Below are 18,846 nucleotides of genomic sequence, written 5' to 3'. Positions count from 1 at the left end.
TCACTGCTGGTAAATCATAAACTGAGCAAAGACTTAGGGTCACATTTTCAAGTGTCTCAGAGCAAAGCGCTATATGCAGTTAATGCAACTGAAATATGGTTGAAACACTGACAATTTAAAACTTTTTATCAAAACAATTGTATATTTTCTGGATATTATAAATACATTGAAGTATGCACATCTATCTCAGTAGATAGCACTGGGAGCCTTAATTTTCCTCAATCTCTTTCCAGATCTGATTTGTACAACTTTTTTTCTTATTACTAGTGAGGAATACATTTAGAGGGGTGGCTCAAATCACCTTGACTCTAATGAAGTGTGTTACAGGTACAATTAAAGTTTAACTGCTATGTGCACTTCAAGGTATTGCCTTAAATACACCTTTGTACAGAAAGGTACATAATGTGTGGCAGGCTCTGCATGCTAGCAAGGTTTGCTTTGTTACTGGGTTAACAAACTGAACCTTACCATTTGGTTCTCATGGGCTGGGAATGAAATAACCCCTTCAGGTTGTACTAGAGGTTCAATGAAAAAACTGGTATCTCAAAGGGGAACCATCCTTGCTTCCCTAACTGCTGTCACTCCCAGAGGCCCCTCATTACCCCCTAAACATGCCCCAGCCTCAACAATCCCACAAAAACCTCTGAGGTCCAAAGCAGCTGGTGCCAGGGCTTGTTGGAAAGGATATTGCTGTTTAGAGATGGGCAGGAGGGAGATTCCCACCCACATTTGTTAAATATCTGTGGGCATGGCTTGAGGTTCAGGAATACATCAAAATGCAAACTGGAATCTCATTTCAAATGTCTTGAAGTTTGATACAAATATGCTGAATAGTGCTTGGGAAGGAAGCTGAGTATATATCCAATGGCAACACTATAGGCCTAAACTATCATACCCTTTATAGTGCCCTCTTCAATTAGGGTAGGATGGGAAACCTTTTGTCATGCTACTGGAGCTTTATCATGCATGTCAGAGTGACAACACAACACAGTTAAATACAAACTATGGTTCAACAACCCCGTCATTCAGGTAGATCACTCAGCCTAATTCTTATGAATAAGACTAACATAGTTCTAAAAATGTGAGATATTCTCAGATATTTGGGATATATTGTATGTATAGGTAGTGAGAATAATAATAAGAAAGAAAGAAAGAAAGAAAGGTAATGAGTAAAAAGAACGATGAGTACTTGTGGCACCTTAGAGAATTATTCTTGTACTCCTTGTTCTTTTTGTTGATACAGACTAACATGGCTACCACTCTGAAACCTGTGATAATGAGTGTCATTCTTGGAATTACATGTCTTTTGTAGTAACAATTTATTGTTTATTTGATTTACTCGAGACATATGCCTTTAAGTATTAGTTTATATAAACGCTGTTCCTTTCTAAGAGTAGTGTGCAAGGGATGCAGGCTAAGTGCTTTACTGAACAATGGTATGCTTTCAGCCACTCCTGTGACAATTGATTTGTGACAAGGGGCTTCAATGCAACGTTATCTCTGCCACAGTTATGTGAATAATGTATTTGCCAATTAAAATTAATTCAAATAAATCCGTCATCCCAGGGAAAGGGCACAGCAAATCCAGGCAAAAAGGAATTGTAGACAGAGACTTCTTACAATCACACAAAGAAATCATCATAGAAGAATGAATTATGCAACAAAAAGAAAATTATGGAGAAAATTCTCCCATCACAAAATACTAGAGGCCTTGGTCATAGTTAATTGGTCTATCACAAAGCTTAATTTCAGTCTCAGTTTAAATATAAAAAGAAGACATCATTAAAAATTGGTGTCCAGTGTTTCCTGTATATAAAGGACAACGACAAGGACCCTCAGGCATTGGCTATATGGCACAGAGAGAAGGAAACACTCATTGATTAGGCAGAGGACAAGATGGTTATGAAGCACTGTCCCCTTCACCAAGTAGCTACCACTGCCCCCTTGCTCTTACTCAACAATATGTACTTAAAGCTGTGCACTGAAGGGGCACGGTCATCAGGCAGGTATAGCTGCTTTATGCAGCATGCTACCATTGAAACATTTCCTAACTTACATGGTGAATTGCTGCATAAGTTTCTACTCCAGGGCCTCAGCCTCTCTTGTCAGGGAACAGTGTGGAAAACTGTGATGCAGGAGTCAGTGGGAGCATGGCAGAATAGCCAATTATGTGGCAAGATCTATGGGGAGAAGGATTGAGATACGTAAGTAGAGACAGCCCGCTACACACAAATGACTAAAGATCTGCAGTGCCAGGATCATCCATTCTCATGGATCCTTTACTGCTCTACGTTTGGTAGACATAGTCCTTGCCCCAACATTACTGCTTTAAATCCAAGGCCACCTGCCAACAGATTTGCAGTTCACTTTTTATTAAACTGAACCATGCAAAATATTTGTGGATATTTTCAAAAAACTTCCAGGATTTTCCATGGAAAGAGACCTCATAAGCCAATGTTTTCCATTGTTCTTTGTTCATCTCCTGTGTGTGCTTAATCATGTGAGCCATTTTGTTTGCATTCTATTCCATTGTATGTGCAGCAGAACTTCATTTCTAGTATACACGTTTTATTGTTTTAAACTCTGACGGGACGAATCTTACAAATGTGATCTCTTACTGTTGACAAAGGTTTTAGCATTTCTCTTCCTAAAGATTCTCAAATCACTTGGGATTCTCAAATCACAACAGATTGAATTTGTTAATTACCTCTATCCGAAGAGAATTTATTGATCAGCATCATCACATTGTGTGTGTGTTCTATTTATTTCATTTGAACTCTTTCATCATCAACATCATGTGTCTTCTGGTAAATAGTTGATGCAGCCTTTCCTGTAATGCAGCTTTTCATACAATGAAGTTTAATCATAATAAAGGTAATTATAGTCATTTAGATTTGTCTGCTATTCCTCTTAAATTAGGCTTTACAAAATTTCATTTGAGGAGCATTCTGGAGAAGGAAGCATTGAATCAAATTAGTTTATTGACAGGAATCAGTGATTAAATGGAAGGTCCTGTAATAGTGGAACTTGAACACAATATGAACCAAAAAATGTAACTAGAGAGCAACATTTATGGTTCAAGGTTTCTAGCATTTGAGCTAAGCAGAAAACCATAAATTTGTAAGTGTTCTCAGCCTCCGTGGCTCCAGTTCTGGGAAGAGCATATTCAACTATTTAATGGAGTTTCTCTTTCAGCTGTAGTGGGCTGATGATTTTTACCTTTGTTCAAGTCAGGTTTCAAACCAGCACCAGTTGCCTTTTTGATAACGCATTAAAATTATGCATTTTGATGCATTTCTTAGATGGGACAGTTGTTTTGACCCAATTCCTGGAACTAGCACATCCCAGTCCCATTGAATCAGGGATTTCAGGACTAGAACATCCCTCCTGAAAGCACCACCTGCAGAGGCAGAGATTTAGGAAGTGATCACAGTAAAAAACAAACAACCCACTACACACACACACACTAGGGAAACATGCATACAGGAGAAAAGGAGGTGGTATCCGCTTACCCCCAAGTTCAGAAGTAGTCATGTTTTCACATGTTGTGTTCCTGAAGTATGGCTGATTTTAAAGAAGAATTCTGTAAAGCTAGCTGGAGTATGCAAGGGTAAGAACAAATGGAAGACATGGGAATGGAATAAAAAGGTAGAAAGGGATTAAGTAAATAAAGTCTTGGATGCCACTGATGATCATATCAGTGTCACCGATGGAATTATTTAAGAAAAAACAATGGAATTAGTTGGATATCAGGTAAAAGAAATCATAACTGATAAGTAGTTTATATTTGGTGGATAATGTTGGATGACAGCGTGAGCAATGTAATAGGCTTTTATTTTTCTCCTTAGTGGCATGACACTCAAACTCTGATGCTATTCTTTCTATAGAGGATTATTTTTATTGAGCAAGGTTTTAAAATTATGTACTTTCTTTTTTTTAAAAGCAACCCCAAAACTAAAACACAACAGAGGATTTGCATCAGAAAATGGCTTTCCTTCAATAATTCTCCCACGCCACGTGAGAGGTTACTAACTCAAAAATAGCTTTAGAAATGTATTAATCATGATTTTTTGAAGAGAAAAACAAATAGAAAGTCAAAAAATTTAAGGGAAAAAGGGTCTGGAAATAACACCCCCAGGGTATGAGAGTATTCAGGAAACACACAAAATGACATCTTAGCAACTATTAGTAATAGAAAAGAGCATACCATTACTTTGAATGCTATCTTTTCATTGGGATTATTACCTGAGCAACAGCAACCATAGCTACATCCTCTCATGGTCATAAACCATCTCTGGTGTAAGTCCTTGGTGATTGTACCATGGATGGATCCCACTTCATGACTGTGTCTTCACCTGAAATACAGGTGGTGATCCTAGCTGAGTCCCAAGAGATAGGCAGTTGTCATGAATCTTAAAGCTGGGACCCCCAGGTCTGCTAAGACATTGAAAGCCAATAGCATGGGAGCAGCTGAAAAGCTAACTTCACAGTTTATTTCCCTTTTCTAGCACTACTTACGCCAAAGGAGGAAGAGCAGCAGCTTGAATCCACAAAGAAAAAACAAAGAAATTAATATTTGAGACCAGTACTTTGATCCAGCACTCAGGATTGGTGTAAGGTACTGTCTTCAGGAATGGAAAAGGCGTCAGCATTGGTCAAATCATTCAGAAGATGCCATCTTTTCTGAGATAAAAAGTCTAATAACTGCCTCCAAATGCACAAAATGCCTACTCTTCAGTAATAGAGAGCATATTGACCCTTTCTGTGCTTTACCTAGTAAACGTTGCCTCTTATATAGGGTAGTGTTTTAAATGCTTTTCATGTGCTGGAGGGGGGAAAAATCTGCTGATTCCTCCAACTAATTGGATTACAAGGTTCACCTTCCCTCTACACCCACAAGTTCTAAGACACTTAACTTAAAATGTTGTTTAGCTGTAGCTTTGAGAGGCATTGTTGCTCACATCCATCTTCCTCAATGCACTACTGAAAGCTGAAGCTTTAAGAGCCTTAGAGACAACCAGTATCCTCCTTTTCCCTCTTTTTAACTTGAAACTACACCCCAAAATGTCATGGAAAGTGTATAAAATTATCATGGAAATGATGACAACTATAGAATAAATACAAATATTTTCAGAAATATTGCAATTAAACTTTTCTCACAAGCCGATTATAATAGTTTCTTTGTAAACTTGTCACAGAAGGAAAATCAGAAAACCTCCAAACTAACCTGCACTTCCTTGGTCAATTTAGGTTAACCAAGTTATATATTTCAGAGTAACAGCCGTGTTAGTCTGTATTCGCAAAAAGAAAAGGAGTACTTGTGGCACCTTAGAGACTAACCAATTTATTTGAGCATGAGCTTTCGTGAGCTACATCCGATGAAGTGAGCTGTAGCTCACGAAAGCTCATGCTCAAATAAACTGGTTAGTCTCTAAGGTGCCACAAGTACTCCTTTTCTTTTTGCAAGTTATATATGGGTATTTTAGTGGTATTCTTTTTAAATATGTGATGTCTCTGGTGATGAATCACACCAGCTGACTACAGTTTATTAAAATAGCATCTAAAGCCCCGAATGAGTCTGGAGAACAATTATGCTGGACATTATATACCCACTTAGTTACAAACAATCCTTGCCCTGAAGATCTTATAATTAAGGCTACATGTTTGTCACGGAGGTCACGGATTCTGTGACTTTCCATGATTTCTGTGACTTCTGCACCAGCCCCTATGGCTGGCCCAGGCACCGCCTGAGCAGCTTGGGCAGCCCCTGGGCCAGTCGTACTGGCTGCTGCTGTCTCACCCTCCACCGCCCCCGAGCAGCAGGAGTTTGGGGAGGGGGGTGTGAGGGCTCAGGGCTGGGGATTGGGGTGCAGGAAAGTGCTTACCTGGGGAGGCTCCCTAGAAGGGTGACACGAACTCCCCTCCCTCAGCACCTAGCTCCACGTGCTGCCTCAGCACACAGGAACCACCCCCACAGCTCCCATTGGCTGCGGTTGCCAGCCAATGGGAGCTGCAGAACCAGAACTTGGGGTGGAGCGGAGGCAGCCCATGGAGCTAGGAATGGGAGATCACTGTTTCCCAGGAGCTGGGTAGGAAACCTGCCCCAGTCCTGCCAACTCCCCTCCCCCCCGAGCACCTGCAGCGCCCCCCTAAGCCACCCCCTTGAGCCACCACCCCCAAGCACCCAAGCTGCGCCCCCCAAGCACCCAGGCTGCACCCCCAGGGCCCTCCCCCCAAGTTTTAGTCAGGGGTATATAGTAAAAGTCAGGTTTACTACCCATGCCTGTCCATGACTTTTACTAAAAATACCTGTGACTAAAAGGTAGCCTTACTTATAATCCAATAGAAAAAACAAAAGGGAAGGAAACAGGAGTATTGTTATCCCCATTTTACAAAATGGGATGAAGTGACTTGGCCAAGGTCATACTGGAAGCTTGTCACAGAGTTTCAGGCCAGAAGAGACCACTAGATCATCTAGTCTAACCTTCTGTCTATCACAGGCCACCAACCCCACCCAGGAACCTGCAAATCAACCCCAACAACTGAAATGAATCCAAAATATTACAGCCCACAGGACACTAGCCATTTGGACACGTCAGAGGAAGGAGATTAAACAAACAACAACCCAGAATACAATGGACAGTGTGTATGTATGGGGGGGAGGGGAAGAGGGAAATCTCTTCCTGGTCCTTTGTGACAGAACCGGAAGTAGAATCCAAATCTCTCAAGTCTCAGTCCAACTTTTAACTACAAGACCATCCTTCCTTCCCATCTCAGGCTTGTTGTAGTTGTTGTTTGTGGTGGTGGCTGAAGATGACGTTGATGACAGTTTTATGTCTTTTGAGTACATTTGCAGCTAATAAGACTGAAGTGCGACTGGCAGTCCCTTCCTCATAAAGTGCATAGGTAGCTCAATGTTGAGGAAGGAATTACAATTTGTGCCTGCTGCTGTTTACGATTTAGCCTCCGTGCCTCAAAATACTTACGGCAATTAATCTTGAACCAGGTAACCTCATCGCTGACTACAGACTGCCAGCATGATCCAGCAGTCAGTGATGACTCCCAGTTCTAAATGTCAATGTTGCACTGTTTCAACTGCTTCAGTGTGTCCTTGAAGCTTTTATTCTGGCCTTTTCATATGCGGTTGCCCACTTTCAGTTCACCAGGCAGCAACTGCTTTGGCCTTTTGGTTCATCTATACTCAACACATGACCAGTCCACATTGTAACTTTGATGCAATAAGCATGGCTTCAAGCCCTGTGCAGTGACTACATTCCAGAACTTCATTATTGGTAACTTGATCTTATCATTTGATGCAGGAGTATGGCACACAGATGTCATCAATGAACCTTATCTAGGAGCTTAATCTAGTGCCTGTTGTAGGTCCAGGCCTTACACCAATACAAGAAGTGGGATAGCACAACCGCTTTATAGTCTTAACTTGGTTTGCGCTTGTCATAAATATGAAAATTGAAATCCCTCCTGGCCAGGGGAAAGCTCCTATCACCTGTAAAGGGTTAAGAAGCTAAAGGTAACCTCGCTGGCACCTGACCAAAATGACCAATGAGGAGACAAGATACTTTCAAAAGCTGGGAGGAGGGAGAGAAACAAAGGGTCTGTGTGTCTGTCTATATTCTGTCTTTGCCGGGGATAGACTAGGAATGGAGTCTTAGAACTTTTAGTAAGTAATCTAGCTAGGTACGTGTTAGATTATGATTTCTTTAAATGGCTGAGAAAAGAACTGTGCTGAATAGAATAACTATTTCTGTCTGTGTATCTTTTTTGTAACTTAAGGTTTTGCCTAGAGGGGTTCTCTATGTTTTGAATCTAATTACCCTGTAAGGTATCTAGCATCCTGATTTTACAGGGAGGATTTCTTTATTTCTATTTACTTCTATTTTTATTAAAAGTCTTCTTGTAAGAAAACTGAATGCTTTTTCACTGTTCTCAGATCCAAGGGTTTGGGTCTGTGGTCACCTAAGCAAATTGGTGAGGCTTTTTATCCAACATTTCCCAGGAAAGGGGGGGTGCAAGTGTTGGGAGGATTGTTCATTGTTCTTAAGATCCAAGGGTCTGGGTCTGTAGTCACCTAGGCAAATTGGTGAGGCTTTTTACCAAACCTTGTCCAGGAAGTGGGATGCAAGGTTTTGGGAAGTATTTTGGGGGGAAAGATGCGTCCAAACAGCTCTTCCCCAGTAACCAGTATTAGTTTGGTGGTGATAGCAGCCAATCCAAGGACAAAGGGTGGAATATTTTGTACCTTGGGGAAGTTTTGACCTAAGTTGGTAAAGATAAGCTTAGGAGGTTTTTCATGCAGGTCCCCACATCTGTACCCTAGAGTTCAGAGTGGGGGAGGAACCTTGACAGCTCTTAATACCATATTGATGCCTGACTCTGATAGTCTGCCAATTGATGAATTGTCTCTATTGATATGACTTGTCTGCTCTTGTCTATAGTAACATCATTAGACAATATAGTACCAAGATAGCAGAAGTCTGTAACAGCACTCAGCTGTGTGTTGCCGATGGTGACTTTTGGTTTTGTGCAGGATTTCCCTTGCACAGGTTTATACAGGACCTCTTTTTGAGCTTGATTGTGAGGTGATAGGAAATGGGGCCGGCAGAACACTATCTATGCAGAGTCATCTGAGCATTCCATCGTAAAATAGCCTCAGAATGTTGGTGAATATTTCTGAAACACCAAACTTAGGTAATAATTGCCAAAGCCTGGGTCTACTGATGGTATCAAAAGCTTGTAGCCAGGTCAATAAAGACTGTAAAGTTCCTGTTCTCTGCATTTCTCCTGCATCTGCTGGGCTACAAATACCATGCCTGCCATTCCTTGCATTGGCCTAAAACTGCATTGCGACTCTGGTAGCACATGATTAACCATGTTGTGTAGCAGATGTTCAAAAGAGAACTCTAGTCAGAACCTTTCCAATGGCAGAGAGTAACAAGATCCCATAATAGTTGCCACGGTTGACTTTTCACCGTTCCTTTTGTATATGGTGACAGTGGTGGTGTCTGAAGTCTTGAAGTACATCTTCAGTACTCCATATATTAAGAAATAGTCCAGGCAGTCCCTTCAGCAGGCTCTCCTTCTGTACTTGAGTATTTCTGCAGGAATGCCGTTAGATATGGGACCCCTGCAGTTCTTCATGACACTGATAGCCATGCTAAATTCATCAAGGGAAGGGTATGATCCACATTGTCATTACATGTTGGCTGATTTACTATTCTTATTAGTGCCTTGTCTCTGATATTGGACGGTGAATTCAAAAGATCACAGAAATGCTGTGGCCACCACTGAAGGAGTTCTCCTTTGAAAGTGTTAGGCCACCCACTCTCTTCCAAAGGCATTGAAAAAAAAAGCAGCATACAAGTCTTTGGTCTCATGACCTGGATTTCGTCTGCCTTACCATACTAGCATTGATCCAGCATGTGTCTAAGCTGTCGCTACACAGACAAGAATTTGACGATTTAAAGGTAAATGCTGGGAAGCAAATCTTCACCCTATGATTACTGTAGAGCTATGCAGGAAAAACTGTGTCACTTTTACCCCTGAACAGATCCAAAGACATTGGGAAATTCAGACTTTCCACAAACACCCAACCTGGTCAGTTTTCTTCTTTCTATTTTTACTGATCAGAAATGCACACATTTATTTTACACATTTAAAAATATAAGTAGTTAATATTTTTCTACTTATGGGGAAAAGTGCATATTAAAAATATAGTGTTTGCTGGAAGAATACTAGGCATGGTTATGCATTGATTTGTGTTTGGACTAAATTAGACCTCTGGAAAAGGAATGCTGTTTTCCTGCTTTGGTTTCTGTCTAATAAATACTTAATATATAGCTTGAAGATTCATGGGTAGGAGCCTATCCAGTGCTTGGACTCCTGAAAATCATATTAAATAATAACTAACTAAACCAGAGGCCCTGAAGGAAAGTGAAAATATATGCAACTCTATCCACTGAAAGCTCTGCTCTTTAATAGGATGCAGGTCTCTTTTCACTACTCCTGGAATAAATGTGCAATGTTTCAGTGGTAGGAAAGAGATATTACACAGACAAACAGATACCTGCCTTTGAGAAGCTTTGTTGTAGGGAGACAAGTCTGACAAAGCTCCAGTTTATTACAAGAAAACTAAATAAGGTTTAAATTGTTACATGTGAAAAGAAAAAAGGTTTCTGAATTACATGTTTTCCACAGACATGGGTACAATTATCAATTGTAGCTTATCAATAGCCCAAGGCCACAACATATTGAATGACCTATTAAAATTTCATGATACAGCTTTATAATAGTAGAACCACTGTAGGAATCTATTGTTTTCCACTACAGGAGACATTGCTTCTGAAAAGTTAAATTGCAGATTTAATTTTCAGGTTGAATTAGGCATAATGAGCTCTGTGGAGACTTCATTCTTTAGCTCTAGACTGAGTTACAATCACAAGACTTATCAAAATAAATTAGAATGAGCAAAAAAAAACAAACAAAAAAGGTATTTTAAAAAATTCTGATGTTACTTCATTTGCACAAAAAACAATTGAATTCAATGGGAAACTTCAGGATGATTTTTTATCTTGTTCTCTGTATTTCCAAAATAATAGTGGTTTATTTGTTTTAACGAAAAATAAACAAACATCCCTTAAAACTTCCTGTTTAAAAAAAAAAAAACAAGAGCAAACTGGGCTTGATCTAAAATCCATTGAAGTGGAATGGAAATGGAAAGATTGCCATTCACTGAACTATTGCTAAGAGAAAACTGCCTATTCAGGCACAGAAAGAGCAACTGTAATAACCTCTTCATGCAATCTCTGCCTTGGAGGGAACATCACCAGAGGAGACATGCTACAAAACCAGAGGGTTCAGTCTTCATATAATACTTATGTTTAGTTCCAATATGACGATAGCTAAGTCTGAGATACATGTACACACATTTGTGTTTATTTTACTTTACTGTGTATTTGCATTCTTATCATAAACATTAAAGACTTGTGATTCTACAGGTAAGAAATGGTATGCTCATACAAATGTGCCTTTAGAAGTACTGACACTGACTGAAGTGAAAATCCACGGTCCAGAGACCATGTAGGGAAATTCTTGTAAGGGTCAGTAGATGAGTGATGAAAAATGATTAACTCAGATTCTTTTAGTAAAGTTTTAAGTCAGGCTGGATTTTGCGTGGTGATAGTATGCTTTTCACACTAAAATTTCAGCTCTGCTTGTGTGTGAAACTCACTGGCTGGAGATTTTTTGAGAGCTGATAATTTTCCTATTCCAGGTTGAACTGAACTGCTTCTAAGGAGAGCCAGCAAAGCCAAGAAATTATTATTCTTTCTAGTGATGTACACAGTTGAGAGCTAGGAAGCCTAAGACTGATCCCTAGCTCTGATGCAAACTTCCTGTGTGACTCTGGACAACTCACTTAACATTTCCATGACTCCTCCTTTGAAAAGGGATTAATAAATACTTACTTCCCAGGGATGATTGAAATGAAAATTCAATGTCTAAAGTTCTTTCAGATCCTCAAACAGAAAGCATTATGGAACCAGGAGGGCTGATTTAAATATTTTTGCATGAACAACTGTGTTTGTTCTTCTAATTATGGTGATGGGTCAATTTTTAGACTAGCTGATGAAAGATGTTGAGAAATCAAGCAGAAGTAAGAATTTCCCATGACTTTTCCTGTAGTTTGTCAGACAATGAAAGGACGCATGCCCCTGTATTGTTTTTTTTTTATCTGCATAGCTCCTGGATTGTGAGGATGTTTTTGTAGGGGGATGGAAAGCATCACACGAAGCAATATTCCCACCATCTGCTTGGCACCGTGGATTTGGTTCACTTCTGCATTGCTCAGTGGTAGGGACCTAAAGTACATGACTACACAGGTCATTTTTTCAATGAAGTTAAATATCATTTGATTTACTCTCAGGCCTCTCCAGAGGCTAAACAGTTTTAAGGGAATATGTAATTTTAAATTATATTCAAAGAAATAGTGAAACTGCTTTTTTTAAAAAAAAAAAGCCCACAAGGATTCCAGATCCTCAGATGGAATAAATCAGCTTAAATTAAACACAATGAGCTAACACTGATTTACCACAGCTGAGATTCAGGTAGAAATAGTTTTGTTTTTAAAGGTTTGTTAATTATTCAAATATGGTCATTGTGTTTTTTCCACTGCTCATTGTTCTTTGCGTAAATATGGTGTAGGTACTTTATACCAGTAGGTAGTTTTGTGTATGACATCTTTAGAGAAGCTTATGTCTCCTGAAGGCATTTTTATCAATTTCTAAATAGAAAATTGAAATAATGTTGTTACTTGTATGAAGAAACATACCATTTCAGGTAAGGCAAGGATAGCCTTAGACACAGAAAAATGATGGTGTATTTTCCTATAAAAATAAAAATCAATGACTATAGCTAAAATAGGAAATGTAATCTCTTTGTCCCATTTCATTTTCATCATACTTCCTTCTCACTACTTTTTTTAAAGCAAGCCCTTTACTTTGACTTTTGTTTTTTGCCACTCAGTTTACTTTCATATTCTTCGCCTCTGTCTGAGGTAGTGGGAAATAGCTACTAATTTCTTTATAGATTGGTGTCCCAGCTCATGGGTATGAATATAAGTGGACAAGTCCATCAATACAGATGTATAATTACATATGAAAGGTCTGATTCAGATTAGCATTCAAGTCAATGAGGACGTTTCCTTTACTTGAATAGGAGTCGGTTTGAACCCTTGCAGCATGCACAGTTCTTCCAGTGGTAAGTGATGCATCAGACTTCTCCATCAACCAGTGAGCAGATCTCATAACACAGCTGAATTGATTCAGAATGATTTGTTTCACTCCTTCCTGAAGGTAGACCGTGAGGAAGTCTAGAATGAAGGAGATAAACCCAAACGGAGAATGAACATTCTGTACTTGTGGACTAATAGTGTGGGGGTGAAGGGTTACTAAGGAAAAGCAAAAGAAGAGTTGAGAGAAAAGGACATTATGAAAGTAATTGTTCTTCCGCAAATTCTAGAAGCACATATGTGTAAGACTGTTGGATGAGAGTCATGTGTCTTTAATGAAGGATACTGTTCAATGGAATTGGAATGAGATATAGGGTTTAATCAGAAAAATGACTGGGTATTTAAAATATCAGAATATATATACTTTACTAAAAAGGATAGACAAAATAAAGGGGTCTGAACTGCCTTACGGATGAAGAATGAAATAAATTTTGTTTCTTTCTGCAAAAGTTAATGTGATGGACATTTATTTGCCTATTTATTTGACTAAGTTTCAAAACAATGAAAGAAGGTTTTAGTCACTGCCCTAAACTCTGGTAGTATAAGAAACTACATCAGGAAACATCAGCAAATGGAACTATTAAAAGCCATCGTGAAGTGCAAAAGATCATTGCAACTACTTGGCTATCCACAGGGAAATGATATGTAAAAAAAAAGTTTCAAGACTATATTCTATAGAATTTGTGAAAGAGTCAGTGTTCATATAAAGAAAAGGAGTACTTGTGGCACCTTAGAGACTAACCAATTTATTTGAGCATAAGCTTTTGTGAGCCACGAAAGCTTATGCTCAAATAAATTGGTTAGTCTCTAAGGTGCCACAAGTATTTCTTTTCTTTTTGCGAATACAGACTAACACAGCTGTTACTCTGAAAAGCGTTCATAGAGTCTATTCTACATCTAGCTCAGAGGAAACGATGCAGTTTGCTGCATGGGGGTTGAGGGGTGGGGTGTGGGAGAGAATCAGCAGGGTGCTGCAGCTCTCAGTTCCATGATCAACCGCTGTAATAGGAATTGGAAAGGAGAAGGGAGCAACTGGGTAATTTGACCACAAATGAAGACATAACTCCTGGGCTCATCCACCTATCTAATACGCTGCAGGGGGTATCAGTAGATTACATCCAATTCCACCACACAGCAATACTGACTGCTTCCTTAGGCTTTGCTCAGTGTCTTGGAATCAGGCCCATATGGAGTAATTTATGTTGGGAGGAGAGCATGGGGTGTATGAATTTTAAATCATCATTTCATACCATGCGCTTCCAAGGGATGAGTACATACAAAGGGAAGCACGCACAAGCATACACATCAGTTTAGGAAAGCTGATCTGAGTTATAAAAATATATTCTGGAATATGGAATTAAGATGTCAGTTGAAATTCACCCTAGTCAAATCTAAACAAATAAAGGCTAGAAAGAGTAATGTGATAAAATTAGGATGTGAAAAGGGTCAACAAATAGTAAAAACTCTGAAAGGGACAGCATTTTTTAAGACAGGAGGAAAAAAGATATCAAATGACAGACGGTAAATTAAAAATAAAGATTTTTCCAGCTGGAATGAAGGAAAGAATTATCCTCATAACTAGTGATGGAAACTAAGAGCAGGAAATATGAAAGTGATAGATTTGTTTAAAAAAACCCCACAAAACTTTGAATCCATCTTTCTGGTAGAAAATGGCCGACAACTCCTCAGATCCATTTTTAGGGGTAGCAAAGAAAGTTCCATTTGGCACACAGAAATTCAAACACTTTTAGGCACATGAAATCCAAGATTAACATAATAAGCATCCCTCCGATTTTTAAGGGAAACAATGGCAGATCTGGGTAAAAGCTTTATTAATACATAGGGCCAGATCCTGTGCAATAATATAGTTGCTCCACTAGTGCATCTGTGAATTTTCTGGTTTAAGAGGATCTCCAGCTACTACAGTGTTGGCTTCATTGACCCTTTCCCAACTCCCTTTGGCACAGCATGCATGCTGTGTTTGTGGCCTATGCTCTCTTGCAATTCCCAGACTGGGTAATAGCCTCAGGGGCAAGATACAACACAGTGTAGGTCAGAGCAGTTAGAACAAATAATTTTGTTTATCATTAACCTATCTCTAGTCAGGGCTAAATACCATGGTGATTTGCAACATATAATTTCCTAAATTGATTAAATAGTTGGGAATAATCCTACACCACATGTCTGGGGTGATTTTATGACTTTGATAATGGAAACCACGTGATAGAGAACTCATAATATTGGATTAAACCTTCAGGGAGGCAGCGATTGCTGAAATGCTGTCTGATAGCCATTTTACCCCCAAATAGAAATTGCCTGAAAATACATTAAAGGACATATATACAATTCTGTTGAGGTGTGCAGTGTGATGTCTATTTATTAATGTGTATCTTGCACCAGGGAATTTTGTAACTAGCTGTGAAATATAACTGCACATTGAAATGTTACATTTTCTTTACACAGTCAGCATCTTTGCAGCTATTTATAGAGAACGTAATTCTGATCATCTCATTTGCCTTTAACTCATTATGGTATGTCCTAATGTTTCTTATCCAGGAGAACATCATTTAGATTCACGTATTTTTAATGAACCTATACTTCTTCTCCTTTCTGGGCTAGTGGGAGTTATACCTCCTTACAGCTCCACAGGGCTCCAAGTGTAGATACTGCTTGCTGTGTTCGTTAGGGTTCAATAAAACCAAGTACTAAAATTGTATAGCTAGAAAGATTGGGTCACCTTGTTATAGTTAGAGTGGTAGAATATGTATGTTACATATGTGGCACGAAATGAAAATTCACACGGTACGTTTATTTGCCAACAGAAATGAAAGGCTTTCTACACTAAATTTAGACACTGTTACACCAAATTTCAGCCAGATCAAGCAAATTAACCACCACCATTTTTTACAGCATTTCTACTTGCTGCATAGCATTATGCTATACTTTTTTCTTTTTATAGTGCAGGAAAAAGAGGAATTACCATATTATATCACAGAAGTGGTCCATCTAGTCTAGTATCATGCCTCCAATAGTAGTACCATCTATTCCAGATGCTTCAATAACCCCACAGTAGACAGTTGTGAAATATCCTACTCATAACCACATTTTTGTTCTAACTACACCATAGCATCTGGCTAATCCCTCACGTTTATTCTTTCTACTGCAACTCTGGATATTCTCCTCAATATATAATGGGTAATTATTTTTCTTAAAACCTACTAACCCCACCAAGTTAGTGTATGCACTGTGCAAAAAAGTATCTCCTCTTCTCTGTTCATGTCTGCTATTAGTCACAATCTTTACAGTCTCTCCCCATGTGGACATCTTTCCATGCCTCTTATAATTTCTGTTCTCGATTTCTGGACTCCTCTCATTAAACAAGATACCATATATTTAAAATCTCCCATTTCATGCAATATGGATCACCAAGTAGGTACAGTCAGAGTTCAGCAGTTAAAATATTTTTATTTTACCCAATTTCTCTTCTTTCTTGTAGGAGACACTATCCTTTTGTCAAGCCTGATTTGGAATGGTCTCCACCAAAAACAGTACCTCTAGTGCTGGGTAATTCTGGTAACAGTGGTATTAGAAAGTAGTAGTGTGACAATCACCTCTTGACTGACACAAAGGGGATTGAAATGGAGACCTTCAGAGCTAATCGCATAGCTGCTACAGGCTGACCTAATGCTCTCTAGCTGAGATGTCACAGCCTCATGTCCTCTGCAGATCAGGATAGAGGGGATCTGCAACTCACACTCACCTGTGGTTTATGGTAGCAGTCAGCCCGGACAATGCCTTGGATTCCTTCCTACTCTTCATTGGTTCAGTGCACAATGTCAAACATTTCTCAGAAGAAAATATCCTATTAATATATACTGCACTGTGACAAGTGAGCCATCTCTGAGCAATGGTAAGAGTTTAGAGAAGCTGTGAATACATGCCTCCCCTCCTCAAAAAAAAGAAAAAGACACTTAGGTGAAAATATTATCATTGGCTTAATTTTTGCCCTCAATATATTCTCCAGCAAAGTTTTTCTTACATCCTTTTTAAAGCATAGCAATTGGTGAAAGAATAAGTTACTTTATTCAAAAGTTAGAGGGAACTACAGACAAGTTCATTGACAAATGGGCAGATTTCATAGAAATGGCAGACTAAATTGGTAGTTTGGGTTAGGACTCCAGAAAGAGTACCTTGTTCTGGCATCCTCTCCCCTCCCCTTCCCTATGTCTGTGTCTTCTGTATTTTCATTGCCTTTTATGTAATTGGTATTTCATTTTATGTATATAAGGTAATGATTTATACTTTTCTCCTCTGTATGTTAAGTTCCAATCTTGTGTTGGGGGGTGTTATTGTTTATTATTATTATTGTTATATAAATATCAATAATAATTAGATAAAAACCTTTAAAAGGTGCTAGAAAATCAGGCTTAGAATGAAAAGACCAAACCTTTGTCCTGCTCATGTCCCCTCAGCACAGCTCAAGAAGTTCAAAAGGGGATTTAAATAGCTAGATCCAGCATTATGTCACCTTCTCCTTCCTCAGGCACAGAAGAGGTGAGTTAGGAGCACACAGTTCTCCAGGCAATGTTTGGACAGCAGATTAATCCCTATGGAACCATCTTAGCCAGAATAACTGAGAGCAGCCCTTAGGCTTATGATCAGTGCATCTGAGGAACGAGTCCAAAGTCTATACTCTAATGATGGAGTTGTTACTGACACCTCCATACCAGTATTTCATGTTTATCTATACTGAAACAAATTAGAAGTTTACTGGCTGTCTTGGGATTTGAACAATGGCTCCAAGCCACACTTATAAATCCTGTTATACCTGCAATGAAAAGCTGGAATGACAAACATTTGAAGTTCAAATCCACAAAGAAGGTAGCTGGATTCTTCTGTTCATTTCTGGCTTCCTAAACAAGCCTGCACCTGTTGCACTAAGCGCTGGGTAAATATGAACTGAAAATAAACTTATTTAAACAAAAATCGGATGATCTAGTAAGAACTTGACAAAAAAAACCAATAACTCTGGTGTTGTATAAACTCAAGAGTGATGATCTTCTGTATCAAAAGCAGCCATATCATACCTAAAAGTTACCCTACACCTGGTCCTGGCAAATCTTATGTATTTTATCATCATGTCAGCTGTAATTTGGAGTTACCCAAGTGGCTTAGTTAATGAAAATTCTAGTGGGATCTGACAAGTCAGCAGCTAAATTATACTCTGACATATGATTAAAAAAGGAACCTTGATGCCTTATTGGACATCTGGGGCAGAGATTGGAAAGTTAAATTAGGTCTGGGCCCCTGAAAGAGGATAAAGATTCACATTCCAAACCCCATTGACACCATTCAAACTGAAATTCAGCCATCACAAAAAGTTACCATTTTACTGGATCCCAGTGAAAGTCTAAAGATGGGATGAGGATGGCTTCTAACTCACCAGCAGTCACACCAACATGCCCTGCTGCACATGTTCTTGGCACACACTGCTAATGTGGGACTTGGATACGGAAGTTAGTCACAAGGTTAATAGAAAAGTTATTCTGAAGGTGGATTTTATAAACGCTTTTATCCTGTGCAGTGCAAATTAATGTAAGCTATTACTTAACCAAGTGAAGCACAAAAAAAAGTTACTTACAAGCCAGAGCTGTGGTCAAAGATCTTATGATGTTTTTTCCAAGTGTAGGGGCACACATGATGGTCTGGAGTGTTTTAATGTAAAAAATGGAAAGAGAATAGAATGAGACATAATATGTATCTTTCACGGATGAAGTTTATGCACTTTGTCTAGGCTGTTTAGGCATCAGTGAAATCCTTTTTTTAGTGAGCCTAGCATTCAAAGCATTAATGAGGTATATGATGGGGAGAACTGGGATATATCTAAGCTCTCCTTAGAGGCTCAATTCTTAACACCACCATACCAGTGTAAATCAGCAGTAGCTCCATTAAGTCATTGGTGCACCTTTAAAGACAGTATGATATCAGATTCAGGCTCTCGCTCCTAAGATCTCATTGAAAGATGAAAAATTTGTTTTGGT

At 39.0% G+C, this 18,846-nt stretch overlaps 1 protein-coding gene across 1 annotated transcript in view; it reads right to left on the bottom strand.

Moving 5' to 3' along the window:
• Positions 1-18,846, bottom strand: part of LOC311526749 (uncharacterized protein) — a 148,478-nt gene that overhangs the window by 105,871 nt on the left and 23,761 nt on the right. Inside the window, exons 2-3 of the mRNA XM_084640107.1 lie at positions 18,447-18,510; positions 16,566-16,667 (exon numbers count right to left, since the gene is read on the bottom strand). Coding sequence (XP_084496233.1) covers positions 16,566-16,667; positions 18,447-18,510 — 166 coding nt within the window. The remainder of the gene's footprint in view (positions 1-16,565; positions 16,668-18,446; positions 18,511-18,846) is intronic.

Source organism: Lepidochelys olivacea (assembly GCF_965140295.1).
Source record: "Lepidochelys olivacea isolate rLepOli2 genome assembly, chromosome: 9".
NCBI lineage: Eukaryota > Metazoa > Chordata > Testudines > Cheloniidae > Lepidochelys > Lepidochelys olivacea.
The sequence above is the reverse complement of the archived record's forward strand: the minus strand, read 5'-3'. Positions and strand labels throughout refer to the sequence as shown.